General features: G+C 48.0%; 1 protein-coding gene across 1 annotated transcript; it reads left to right on the plus strand.

Moving 5' to 3' along the window:
* Window positions 1-3,622: 3,622 nt before the first annotated feature.
* Window positions 3,623-13,963, plus strand: ZC3H12A (zinc finger CCCH-type containing 12A). Its single transcript, XM_080567383.1, has 6 exons — window positions 3,623-3,790; window positions 3,954-4,547; window positions 9,077-9,216; window positions 9,995-10,229; window positions 10,769-10,875; window positions 10,979-13,963. The coding sequence occupies exons 2-6, from the start codon at window positions 3,997-3,999 to the stop codon at window positions 11,977-11,979; spliced, it is 2,034 nt and encodes a 677-aa protein (XP_080423509.1). The 5' UTR covers window positions 3,623-3,790; window positions 3,954-3,996; the 3' UTR covers window positions 11,980-13,963.

Genomic DNA, 13,963 nt, shown 5'->3' on the forward strand with positions numbered 1-13,963 from the left:
TTTTTGGCTTAGCAGAAGCACTGATTCTGAAAAGATAACCCTTCCGCGGCAGGAAACACGCCGCTGGCCACCCGCGATGGCCAGATCCGGCGTGTCGTGTGGTCTCGCATCTGGCTTGGCCTGCCCGCTGCCCTCCCCCTCCGCTCTCACAAGTTCCTTGTCAGGGAAGGCCCCGTGCATGCGTGCTCGGGAGGGGATTTCCGCGCCGCCTTCCTGTGAACGCACATCTCTAGCAACGGGACTGAGCCACCAGCACAGCCCGACTCAACCCGAAATAGCAGCCGGCGGTGCCGAAGGGACTGCCCTCTCCCCGCACAGGCCTTCCCTCGACAGAAAGAGGACGATGCAGACACGAGGCTGCTGGCTCAGCGCTCTGCCTTCTGCTCAGCACCGCTCCGGCGCGGTCACGCACCGCTGCCCAAAGGCTCCAGCCCCCCCTGGGTAAGCCTCCTGCCCCTCTGGGACTGGGCCTGCGTGTCCCAGCACTGCGTCTAGCCCTGCCAGCCTAGCAGAAAGAAAGTCGAAGTGATGTCAGAGCGCTGAGGACCTGACCTTTTGGGACAGGCTGGGGCACAACTCAGCATCTTGGGTTGTGCAAGACCACTTCCCTAAAACACAGTGGTGTTTGTTGGCCTCTGGACAGGGAAGCTGGGTGTGCAAGACAGAATGCACTTCAGCAAAATGCTGTTGGAGGTACGCAGGTCCCTTTATGAAATCCACTGAATGGTTATTAGCGTGTCTCTGGCAGACTTGGTGCTTCAGGCTCCTCCAAGTATGCCTCCCTTCGCTTCTCTTGGACAAGTTCTCTGTTGTGCAACTCCTCCGGCATTCCCCGGCCTGGGACAAGTCGCTGCTCAAAAACCGATGTTTGTGGGCTGCTGCTATCAGCGTTGGCTGCAAGGTATTGTTCACAAGGCAATGACTTCACTGAAGTCCTGCTGGATGTTACACCCCAAAGCGAACAGAGAGGCTTGTCTGGAGAAAGCAAGACAAGCAAGTTTCTGGAAACGACACGCTGAAAGGCAGTAAAGCAGAACCTTACAGCATGAGGTCTAGGGGACGGAGAAGGAGAGACGTGACTGTCCCTGCTGTGGCATTGCTGAAGAAGCTGCAGGCTTGTTTGCACAAGGAGTTTAACTGTAGTTCCTCCTCCTCCATGTTGTGGAGTGGGTCAATATATTTCAACACCACTTTAAAAAGAGGCAGCTTTTGCTGTGGGACTGAGAAGCTGCACAAGCCTTTCTGACAAGAAGCTAGAGAGGAGGCAGTGTTGCAGGACAGCTGTTCCTGCTGCTCACTCCGCTCAGAGGAGTCTTTGTGTTCTTTTGTGTAGAAACAAACTCTCTTAAATTATATATGACAGTGAAGGGCTTCTGTCCATCAGTGATTCCATCGGTGGCTTTGGTCTGCAAATCTTCATGTCCTCAGAAGCTGCAGCTTCCCCAAGAGTCTTTGCAATGCCAACTGCAGTAAACTTTCTCTTCAAAGCAATTTGCAAATGTGAAAAAAAAAATCAAAAGTAACCACCAAGTGTTCTGGGGTGTGGCCACTGTATGAACCCTTTCGACTTTTAGGGTGGAGAAGCCAACATACCCTCTCCCTATCCTGGCGTCTCTTTCAATGAAAAAAGGCAGCATGCGGCTGCTGTCACTGCTTTGCATAAATCAAAAGATCCAGCTTTGTGGATCTTGCGTGGGGTATTTCCTATAAAAAGCACATCTGTGGCCATACTTTTTGGTGCAATAGACTTCAGCCTGGAAGCAAAAGCACACAAACAAATGCTAAATTCATGCTGACTGGAGTAGATTCCAAGGGAAAGAAGAGTTGGGAAAGCACCTACTTAAGTACTGACTAAGGATATTATCTCTGATCTGAATCTAGCCTGTGTGTGTGTGTTACTGTTGAGTACACAGTGCGGTTTCAGACATGGCCAGAGACAAGAAAAAATGATTGTTTCAGGGTAACCACAAGGAAGATGAATGCAAATGTATTCCTGTAACTGGGAGAGTTCCCTTGCTCTTAAGTTGGGCTCCGGCACATGGCCTCAGGGAAGCAAATTTGCAACTACCTTCATTAAATTGTTTAGGAATGATTAATCAGAAGTCAGAGTTGTACAATTTTTGCACGTTGTGAAATGGTAGTTCAATTCCTGCAGTTACGTATGGTCCGTAAGAGTGGCTTTAACCAATAGTCGGGGACTCAGTACTGCCTGTTGCTAGGTGCTTCCCGCCCGCTCTTATCTCCTCCAAAAGCTGGGGTTGATAAATCTCCACTGGCTGAGTCACCGCTACCTGCAGCACGCAGGGATCAAAGCAGCAGCTCAACGTGACAAACCCATGTCTGTCAGCCCTGCCAGCTGCAGGGTGCACACCCTGCGTGTGGCGTGTGTGGGCATCCTACGGGTGGTCACTGCTGACCAAGGTGGGCCACCACAGCCAGAGCTGCTGCCACCAACCCTGACCGCCTCGGCAGCGTCCGTCCATCGGGTGACGGCAGTGTCAATATGTGCTGTGCCCACGCACCAGCTGCTCATAAAGAACACGCAAATACATCGAGTACCCTTGCTGATATGCCTGAAGCACGTGGCTGCACATTCACGCATTCATTTTGTGCAAAGCTGGCCACTGCCTGGGCTTAGCTTGAACACCGTTTTTGCATTTTCAGTAGTACCCTGGGTGAGTTTGCACTTGAAAATTTACAACCTACAGTTCCCTGCTCTCTGTCCCGTTTCTCTCCCTTTCCAGTTACAGCCTGCGGGCTTCCTGGGCTTTCCTTCGCACTGAAGTGCACCGAGGCTTGGAGTGACGTTTTCCTGACAGCTAGGTCAAAGACTGCTCTTTGCCGTGGTGAGGATCAGCCGGCTTGATCCTGCCTGATGTACAGGTCAGGAGACGTACGCTTGCTCAGCCGGCACTGAGCACACGTTTCAAGCTTTGGGACTCGATCGCCACTTGATATCCACCTCTAAAACTGCAGCTGTACCTCGCCTGAGCTGGGGGGAGGAAGGAAGAAAGAGCTAGGGTTGGAGTCCTTGTGAAACACACCTTTTAATGGTTTTCACCTCAGAACAGCAGCAGCCAAGGACAAGCTGGAAAGCTATCTGAGATACCAGCTGCTCTACCACATCGACCTCTTTGATCCGGGGTTTTACCCGCGTGTGCTAACTCGGGGTTTTGCCGGGTCTCCGGCTCCACTCGCAACCCCGAATCAGCCAGGTGAAAGTGCAGCAGATCGCAAAATCGAGAGTAAAGGCTGTCTCCGCAAGCAGACCAGGAAGAAGATGAATGAATTTACCTAACGAGCGCACTTGTCGGGGCAAATCTGCCTTTATTGCAACACGATTTGCATAAAAACCAGGTGTTTGCAGAAAAGGACCTGTCTCTACATCCACCGGGGTTCATCCCGCGAGGAGGCACTCGGCGGGGGCTGGAAGGAGACCAAAGGGAACAGAAGGGGCCGGGGCAAAGCGGCGGGGACAGGGCCGGGCCTCCCCCACCAGGCGGCGGGGCCCGGGGGCTCGGCGGGGCCGCTGGCGAGGCCCCAGGGGAGGCCGCACGCCCGGGCCGGGCCTGGCCCCGCCGCCTCCCGGCCTCTCCCCGGGGCCGCGGCCGGGCGGGGCGCGGGGCGGACCGGGAAGCGGCCTCCGCTCCGCCCCGGCCCGCTCTGCCCTTCCGCGTTGGCGCAGCGCTCCCGGAGCCCCGGTATAAAGCAGCAGGCAGCGGCGGCGGCCGCCGCCCGGTCCCGCTCCGGCCTTATGGAGACGCTGCGGAGGCCCGAGGGGGGGAGGCCGGTAAGGGGAGAAGGGCCGGGGCTGAGGAAGGGCACGCGGGGAGGCCGGGCCGGGTGCTCGGGGCCTCGGGGAGGCGGCCCCGGACGGAGGCCCGGGATGGGGGGGGAGGGGGCCGTGGCGAGGCCCGCCGGGATCCTCTGACGCCGCCGTTGTTGTCCCGCAGGTCCCGGGGGTGAGCGGAGGCCGGGAGGCAGCCGAGGGCAAGCATGAGCGCAGGCAGCGTCTCCTCCCTGCTGGGCTGCCCCGGCTGGCGTGAGGCGTTCCCGGTGGGCAGACAGCAGGGCTCTCGGCTGGATGAGAGGATGAGCTCCAGAGATCCGTATGAGAGCGGGTACCTCAGCCTGGGCGTCCCGCTGCCCGCCCGGGCTGTGAGCCGTGAGGAGGGAGGCCAGCCCGCCATGCTGGGCGCCGAGCCTCCCGAGGCAGCGGGGAGCCCCACGCAGGAGCCCCCCGACAGCCTGGAGATGCAGCTGAAGGTGGACTTCTTCCGCAAGCTGGGCTACTCCTCGGAGGAGATCTACGTTGTCCTCCAGAAGCTTGGCCTCAATGCCGACACCAACACCGTCCTCGGGGAGCTGGTGAAGCATGGCCCGGCCGAGCGGGACCCTATGGAGGCCCCGCAGGAGACCAAGGAGGCTCCTCTGGTCCCTCGGGGAGGAGCTGCCAACAAGACCCCTGCACCTGTGCCGCCTCCAGAGGAGAAGGAGAGTGATAACCTGAAGCCCATTGTTATTGATGGAAGCAATGTGGCAATGAGGTGTGTTTGGGGTTTTGAAGTGGGGACAATAGTGGGTACAAATCCATGCTGCTTGTCCTCAATGCTGTCCTAAAGTGACCCTGTAAGGTGGTGATTTTCTGTGACCCTCTAGCTGTGAGGTGTGCCAAGATCTATGAGCTTAGAGTCCGATAAAACTCAGGGTTTTTCACAAAAACTACAACTGGATGTTTTGGTTTTGGCTGGTAATATTTTCCGAGATACCTCACTAGCGTGTGTAGTTCTCTCTGGAGGATGAATGTCACGTTTGCAGATGCAGTCTGTCCTGCTGGTCTCTGCCAGCACTTAGCAGTGGTCAGAGGGTGCCCATTCTGACAACAGATGTTAGTTACCTCATGGGAAAACAGAAGCTTCCTTCTGTATTCTAGCTGCTGAGGAGAATAACTGAAGATACGTTGTCCTCTTACCTAATGGCTTTATATAAGTTTCTCTAGCAGGAAGTTGCTCAATAAATAAGTACAGGTTAATTAGAGAAGGCTTTGTAATATGGAGCCGTCTCCTGCGCTGAAGGCCAGTCTCCAAATTGGCAGTCTTGTATTTTCATTGAATTTCTATAAAGTAGAGAGAATGCAGGAGTCTGCAAAGGGACAATCTGGCAAAAATGTCCGGAATGGGCAATCCTGCCACTGGTGACACTGACATCAGGGCAGTGCTGCGACTCATCCTTGGTGTCTCTGGCATTCTGGTGTTGGTAGAGAGGTTCTGTCAGGCACTACAAACAAAGAAGGCCTGTGGAGCCCCTTGGGTTGGAACAGTAATTTGGGGATACAAAAACCCTAATATTTATTGAGCACCTGGAGTCCTTGTGCTGGTTAGTTATTGGTTTGTCCATGTTGATTCTCCTTTCACCTTGGCTTTTGGTTTCCCGTCAGTGAGAGTTATCTGCCACCACCCCAGCTCCTGATGTTGAACTTTCCCCCAGTGCACAGATGGGTTCTGGGTTCCGTTTACTTTTTGTACCAGGTTTTGAAGTTGGGTTCTGCAGTTAAAACGGGCTTTTTCACTGCTTTAGTTTTATAGGTCTTGTATGTTTGCGTGCACGTGCTTACTTATTAAAAATGGGTGCACAGAGCAGTTGTGTACTCCAGAGACCTTTTGTAAGGTGAAAGTGCTGAACAGAGACTTGATTGCAGGTGTGGTTTTCCCTAAGCCTGTCAGCCATGGCTGACAGTTCTCAAAATAGAACTGAGAAAAGATAGGAGACGGTCTGTGTGACCAGCTGACAGATCCTGTGAGTCCCCGTGTGTTCTGGTGACAGTAGGCTGGGGCCAGGGAGTGAAACATTTGACTTCGGAGTCTTCAGGAAAGTACTGACCTCAGCAGCTGCGTGGTCAATTGAGAAAAAAGGCCTATTGAGAGATGTGGGCTGATAAGTATGATTCTTGTGGTGATGTTTACCTTGGTTAAGTAGTTTGGCTTAAACAACAGAAATGGTTTCATTTATTGAATGAGGAGGCTCTTACCCATGAGTGTTACCCCATAAAGCGCAGGAGAGATTACAGCAAATGTGACTCAGGGCAGGCCGGGCGGTAATAACAGCGGCGATAGGACAGTTTGACATGAGAAACATAGTCTGGCTTTTTTAAGCAATTTGCTAGAAGGGGAATTCCATTCTGAAACTTCCTGTATTGATGGTGTGTGATGTTCCCTGCTGATTCATTTGCAGTGTGTACAGCGGCCTCCCTGAACAGCTCTTGACAAACATATGCAAATCATAGTGGAAATTAGCTTTTACTTCCTTCTAAGGGAATTTTTTCTTGGCTGCTGCCAAATCAGATCAGCCCAATTAGTTACCTTCTGTAGACTCTAGAGCGGTAGCAGGGACTCAATAAATAAGAAATAAGCAGAGTTTTTTTTTTATTATAATCAGTTAACTTATAGAAAAACAATCTGATATTGGAACAGCTCTAGATAATCTGTTTTCCGATTGTTAATGTCAGCCTTTCTGTAACTTGGGATTCTTAAGGAGACACTGAGCACTTTTCAGTAGGTGTTAGTTCTGTTGTTGAATGCCTAGCTCTTCTAGAATAATTCTTTTGGTAAAACTCTTCAAAAAACTTTTCAATTTTCTTAATAGCTTCAGAGAAGGGTGAGGACTGGAGAAGGAGAAGTAAATTTTTTTCTAATGGCACAGTCGTACTAGCAGTAACAGCACTTCTCAATGCCTCTGGGATGTAAGCTGTTAGTAGTTTATAAGGAAGTTTGTCCCTGAAAAAGGCATCTTGCTGGGTTTTGGAAGAAGAGCATGCAGTGTTGGTTGGGTTTGGCTTCCCAAGCCCTCTAGAAAACAAACTGCTGGCTTTGGCTGCTGTAGAGGTGGGTGGGGGAAAACACTAAACTTATTCACCTAGGAAGTGGCTTTTCGCATATGCAAAACAAATCTGGGTTATATTTAAGAAGCCTTGTGTATTTGCTGGAATATAATACAGCACAACGTGATGACAGTTGGAAAATAATATATTAGATCCATAATTCCTTTGTCTTGAAAGCAAAGAAGCAACAGTGTATGTTCATAGGCCTGGGAGATACTTGCATGTTTTTAATCCATTAATAGGATAACAGCCCTCTTTTTATCCAAATGCATAGCGTTGTGTGTCTAGTGTCTTTTGTTTCCATTGCCTTTGATATGTACTGGTCTTAAGTATTTTTCATGATGACATAAGAGGTTTGACATTTCAGAAAGTGGGAGAGTTTAAATGCAAATTTGTCAGCAAACTAGTACAGGCTAAACACCTTTGAAAACTAGTGATGTTGATGTGTTCTTGAGAGCTGGGCATGAGTGGAGCTCAGCAGTAGTGCTTTGTTGTATGGGGTAGGTGATGTCCCCTGTGGTCTTTCCCTCGCTGACATTGTGTGAAGATGCTTCAGCCCTTTCACATAGCTGTGCTTCAGCTTTTCTTTTACAGTTGATTGGTTTTATTTGTGCTCTTTAGGGGTAAGTGTAACCTGCTGGCTGTTAAGTTTCCACATTTGAGGGCAGTGTCTCCTCTGATTATAGGACAGTTTCTCTGCTGTAAGCCTATGTACACCCTGCTTTACTCTGCTACATGATGCTGTTTTAACTTTTCCCCTAGTACTTACGTTCATCTTTCCCTCCCTCTCCCCTTCTGCACTTGAAACATTTCCCTTGAGGCTCTCTGTGTGCATTCAGACAATATCTGATTGTAGTGTGCTTGCTGCTTTGCTCTACATACTGCACTGGGCAGTCATGGAGTTGATGGACCTCTGTAATAGCACGTGCTTGTCTAGGATTTAGTCTTCAGCACTGATCCTGCCATGCCCCAGAGCTATGGGCCCTGTTTGTAATGAGTCTTTGAATACTGGAAGTCTGTGTAAACATCCAGAGGCATAACTAAGCATCTGTCCTGTTTAATACTATGCAAGAAATTTCACTTACAGAAGTGAAGGCTTACGAACAGTTGCCACCAATGCCCCTAACTTGTTGTTACATCTTGTGTTGCATAGAGGCTCTTCTGCTGCTGGCTCCCCAGCTGCTCACGCAGGTGGCCACTGAGATCAGGCAGCGTCACCTTCCACACAAGGCTGACATCTGTTCGCTGGCAGGATAAATGGTGTTGGGATTGGAAACGTCATTCAAGTGTAGATAGAATAAGATTTGAGGAAGGAGTAGTGCCCAGATAGGGAAAATCTTTCTGAACTGTGAGACCAGTTATCTTCAGCACAACCCATGTCAGTGTCATCCCAAAATGCAGCCTCTCAGATCCCCAGAATGACAAATCAGGCTGTAACAGAGATATTGAAAGGCTGCCAGAACCATTATCAACAGAAGAGCTGATAACACTGTAAATACTGGCACTCATAGAACAGGACTGGTAGTTTCCTCTTCGAAGTTCTGGAAACTTACTGATATGAATGAATAATGAAGCAGCAAGTTTTTATATTGGTAGGTAGTTTCTGACGCTGTTGTCAAACTTTGTTCCTTAGCTGCCAAGTGCTGTTAATGACATTTGGCACTGATTATGTTAAGGGAAGCATTGCTGTTTCATGGAAATAGCATGTTTATAGCTGACTCTTTGGGCCATAATGTAATGAAACATCTTGCCTTGGTGCTGATGTCCTTGAGGTGCAGAATAACATAAGCAAAGCGCCTTGTGAAGGTGCAGTTTGCCATGGCAGAGGTTGGCCACTGGCAGTAGCTAGCAGAAAAGGACAAAGGAAGTTCAAGATCACATTGTGCTCAGGGCTAAAAATAAAGATCTAGGGTCTAGAATTAAAGCAAAAGGCTCTGCTTCAAAGAAGCAATTACTGAATTACTGCTGCTTTGCCTCTCCCGTTGAGGATTTGGCTATTTATTCATATACTGAGGTGCTAAAAGCAATAGTGAAAATGAAGATCTTGGTGCTGCTATTTGAGATAAGCAACAAATACTGAGTCTGCTACTCTGACACTCATTTAAGGTTGTCTGAATTGCTGGATCCATTTGTTTAGTGTTTCCTGACTAAGCGGTACTAACCTGAATATTGAAATCCTCATTTTTTTCTTTAATGCAGCCATGGGAATAAAGAAGTGTTCTCCTGCAGAGGTATCCTGCTGGCTGTGCAGTGGTTCTGGGACAGGGGCCACAAGGATATCACAGTCTTTGTGCCGTCTTGGAGGAAGGAGCAGCCACGACCAGATGTGCTTATAACAGGTGTGGAAATATGAAAACCAAAAGCAGCTTTTCAGGCTTACTGCTCTGTTGCTTAATGAGCTTGCAAAGTTCTGGCTAGTTAGTAATTAACTTATGAATGGAAGATCTGAGTAGCAGGAGATCCAATAAGCAGTGCTGACCAGCGAGATTTAAAGTCATTAAATTCTCCCCTAAGCAAGTTCTTGCTTGGATCAGCTGGAATAATTCAGAGAACAAAGAATGTAATACTACTCAGCTTAACTTCTTTCATAATTATTGAATTATTCTCCTTTCAGAGACACACCTTCATGCTATATATTTGACTAACGTGTTTGACACAACACTGTAGACTGTACAGTTTCTACAGGCGAAAAGGAAAACCTTGACAGTGTGGTCATTTTTTTCAAATTGAGGGGAGTTTACTCTGAACTTACGAACAGCAGGGATTTGAGTGAATTGACTCAAAAGGAACTTACTATGCATGTGGTGTGGCACTATAAAAGATACTAGCCTGCCAATCGTAAATGCAAATCAATAGTTCAATGTATGCAAAGGATTAGGTGGATGGGACTCACTGTATTCCAGTGGCCTCTAGTTCCTGAGTGTTCTCAGGTGCCACATAGGCACTGGGTCTGGGAATCCACCTCTGATGAACCTAACAGCTGGTATGAAAAAAGATGAGAGTACGGGCTGGGTTGCAGAGAGATTAAATTAATTTTCATGTATTTTCTTTATCTGTGGAAGGGCCTTTGGGCTGTGCACATTTGTGTAAGTGTGTTCACTGTTGTGTTTGTTCTAGACCAGTACATTCTCCGTGACCTTGAAAAGAAGAAAATTCTGGTCTTCACTCCTTCCAGGCGGGTTGGAGGCAAGCGTATTGTCTGTTATGATGATCGGTTCATTGTGAAACTGGCACATGAGTCTGATGGCATTGTGGTTTCCAACGATACTTATCGGGACCTGCAGAATGAGCGTCCTGAGTGGAAGAAATTCATCGAGGAGCGTCTGCTGATGTATTCCTTTGTAAATGACAAGTACGTTCCCAATCTTCCTTTGCTTTAAAAATGTGAGCATGCAACTTGTTTTTACGAAGCAGTAACAAGTGAGACACGAAAAGAGCAAAATTGGGCTGCAGAATGAAAACAACAGTCCCACAGAGATGTTTTTGTAGAAGGAGGAGTGACAGGAAGAACTCCTACCCAACTGTGGTGAGGTACAAAGGTGTGAAGAATTGGAGTAGTCTTTCAGAGCTGTTTGTGGTTTGCAGCTAGGAGCTGTGCTCTAGAGGACTTCCTGGGAAAGCTCAAGGGCTTGATTTCCTCACAGCACAATCATTAGCAGGCCCAGCTACAAGTACCGCTTCTGGTCAGCAGCAGAGCACAAAGCCTCTTCTGTGCAGAGAAGTGCTTCTTGCCAGAGGTTAGCAGGTGACTGGAGTTGTCTCTGCAGTGAAATGAGAGATTTTTAGGGCTCAGATAGCTCTTAATATCCAGTGAAATGGAAGATTTCTACAAAAAAAGAAATCTTGACCCAAGAAAGTGAACTGCTCCTGACTGAGATTTATTTTTCCTAGGTTTATGCCTCCAGATGATCCCCTAGGACGACATGGTCCCAGCCTGGATAACTTTCTGAGAAAGAAACCTGTGGTGCCAGAACACAAGAAGCAGCAGTGCCCTTACGGTAAGACCTGCCTTCTAAACATGAAGACCAGTGTCTGTACAAGTATAATTTGTGTGTTTAGTAAAATTCAGCTGTCATTCCATGCTATGCCTTTTCCTTGCAGGGAAGAAATGCACTTATGGAATTAAGTGTAAATTCTACCACCCTGAAAGGATCAATCAACCCCAGCGCTCGTTAGCTGATGAACTCCGAGCCAATGCAAGGCTGTCTCCTACCAGAAGTACCAGTGCTGTCAAGGAGGAGAAAAAGGGCAAAAGAAGTTCCCAGGCAGAGAGTGATAAAAGCTCTTTGCAGAAGGTCTCTGCAGAGAGGAAAAGCTTGACCCATAAAACAAAGCCCGGTGATGTTCCACTTCAGGTCAAAGGCTGTGTGTCAGGCAGTGTTCCTCCTACCAGTGGGAGCCATAGGTCCTCTGAAAGGTACCAGCATCCTCACATGGACTCTCTGCCTTATATCTCTCAGGAGCATCTTGACTCAGGCATTGGGTCTCTGGAGAACCAAATGTCTGACATGTGGCCTTACAGATCTACCAGTCACTGTGATCACTCCCATGCTGAGCAGGTGGCAGTCTGCACCTGCGGTAGGCAGAGATCTGTCTACCCACACTCTTCCAGCTTAGAGCAAAATGGTCTGGTCCCTTATAAGCATGGTTCCCATAAATCTTCTGCCTCTGGTGCTAGCTTCTTGCAGTACAACCCTGAGATATCTCACTCAGGACCACCTCACTCTTTCTCAGGCTATGGAGTACCCGTACACCCAACTAATGCAGGGCAGTACAGCCTGCCCAATGAGTATAACGCCCCTCCGTCTCATTCTCGTGAGTACTGGTCTGAACCATACCAGATGCCTCCTCCTCAGGTGAGATCTGCCAGTGTGCAAGATCCTCGGTCAGTGCAGAGAGCCCCGGGGCCAGCATACGGGGACTCCTGCCAGTGGGTGTCTGACCAGTTTGTAGAGGAGAGGGCCAACGTGCACGTCAAGCTGTGTGGCATATTTCATCCCCATTTAGTCGATGCTGTGATGAGCCGTTTCCCTCTACTTTTGGATCCCCAAAGGCTAGCTGCAGAGATACTAACGTACAAGTCTCAGAATCCAGGTATATGAGGCAGATGCCAAGGGCAGCTGGCATGCCAAGCTTGCAGGGCAGTGTTTGCACCCTGTAGCTGCCATAGATGCCTTTTGAGGGCTCCTCCTTGTTCCTTGGAAGTCCTAGGCTCCAGCTGGAGGCTGGATACCAGATGTGGTATGCTCACAGTGATTTCTGGTGTAGTCATGACAGTGTGCCCGTTAAAGGTGTGAGAGCAGTCTGTGGTCCTGTCCTCCCCAGATGATGCTGAAGAGAGTCTGGGTACTGGGCAGGAGGAGAGGCTGCTGTTTCGGAGTAGGGTTTTTCCCCTGGGGGTTACATGGTGAGTCAGGTACACCCTAAATTCCTGCAGTTCAGAACTGAGCATGGCTTTACTCCTCCCAGTAGCTCAAGTTTTGAGATGGCTCAGTGTATGATCAGGCGTGCAGAGGGAGGACTTTGTGGGGCCTGTGAAAGATGAGGGGATACTACACTCTGTAGTGGAGTGAGGCTTTATGTGAAAACTGAAATGCATTGTCAAGGCTGTTCCTAGCCCTTTACTGAGCATCTTTACTAAACTGTACTTGCAGATCTGTAGAAAATGTTGGGTTATAAATCTAGTATGAAGCTAGGTTTAGCTGACTTTAATTTGGCTTTATTGGTGCAATTCTTTAATGATACTTTCCATGGCCCTCCCACTTAAGCTTACCTTCCTGAGACAAAGTAATTCTATGGTCTGTACCACAAGTGCTCAGCAAGCTGCTCAGCTCCCAGAAATAAGAGGAGCTAGGAATATAATCCTTCCTTTCTCAGGATGAAACACCTGACACTGCTCCAAAGCTGCATGTGAGTTGTGTTTGGCATTTGCTGGAAAAGGCATTAGTCAAAATGTGTGGCTGACCACGCTGTTGATGCTGCTCTAAAACATTGACCTTGCCTGGTATCCTGTCTTTGGCTTTTCTCTGTGTAACACTGACAAAGAGGATTTATGATACTGTGCCTTTTGTCTTGAGACAGCAATAGTTTTGAGCATTCAGTAAAACAGCTGTAGTCACGTCTGGACTGCTGCCAATACTGTTCCTGAGGATTCCTTAATATTCTTCTCTGTAAAGCTGTTGCTTCATCTTCCTTCTCACTATTTTCCTGTCCCCTTAAGCTTTGTCAAACTGTAATGGCATCCAGAAATGTAGAATGAGACTTACTTGGTAAGACTGTTCCCCTTTCGTTCCCTGTTACTCTGTAAGATGTTTTGTTTTTTTACTGTAGATACTGTAACAGATTTTAAATATGCAAAAACAATTGCTGTAGTAATTGGTTCTGGTCCTGGAATTTCATTGTGCTTAGAGTGCAAAGCAGTTTCTTGCACTGCAGGCCAGAAGCAGTTGATTTGTTGATACACATTGTATCTGTGTTTTGTTTTGTTTTTTTAATGTCCATCTTGTGGTTAAACCAAGGTTGTTGAGTGGCAAATTATGAAGGGGAGAGTGGAATACAGCTATTGCTGAGAACTCCTGAGGAATGGTTTTATCTATTACTGTTCTTCCCTCTGTCTAAGGAGTGACCTACCCAAACTGGCACCATGTGCCATAAAAACCACAGGGACACAGAAACCTGTATACCTGGTTAATTATGATACATTACAAATTAGTAATGTTTCATGTTAGTAAGCAAAATGCTTCTTAATTTTAAGTAACCTGATACTTTGCATATTTGTAAATTACAGGAAAAATGGTTTTTAATGTTATTGTCAGCAACTTGCTGCTTGATGCTGGTTTTAATTAGTACTATTCTCGACTCAGCCATTGTGTTACTTGGCATAGTGTTTTTGTTTTTCTGGCAGAATGCTGATATATGCTTCTCTTGCAATCAGAAGACTAACAATTTATACTCAAAAGTTGACATTTTACTGAACTTTCTGTATCCTTACGCAGTATATAGTTTATGTACTGAATGGAGGCAGCCGTGTGAAAGCCATGGCAAAGTAAGAACTTGTGTTATATAAATAAAAACTGCTGAGTTGAA

Source organism: Anser brachyrhynchus (assembly GCF_964034855.1).
Source record: "Anser brachyrhynchus genome assembly, chromosome: 24".
Taxonomy (NCBI): domain Eukaryota; kingdom Metazoa; phylum Chordata; class Aves; order Anseriformes; family Anatidae; genus Anser; species Anser brachyrhynchus.

Bases quoted from the DNA above. Each gene is read 5' to 3' on its own strand.
- ZC3H12A (XM_080567383.1), top strand. From the start codon at position 3,997: ATGAGCGCAGGCAGCGTCTCCTCCCTGCTGGGCTGCCCCGGCTGGCGT. The intron at 4,548-9,076 runs GTGTGTTTGGGG...TCTTTAATGCAG, and splicing joins GGAAGCAATGTGGCAATGAG to CCATGGGAATAAAGAAGTGT. The intron at 10,876-10,978 runs GTAAGACCTGCC...TTTTCCTTGCAG, and splicing joins GAAGCAGCAGTGCCCTTACG to GGAAGAAATGCACTTATGGA.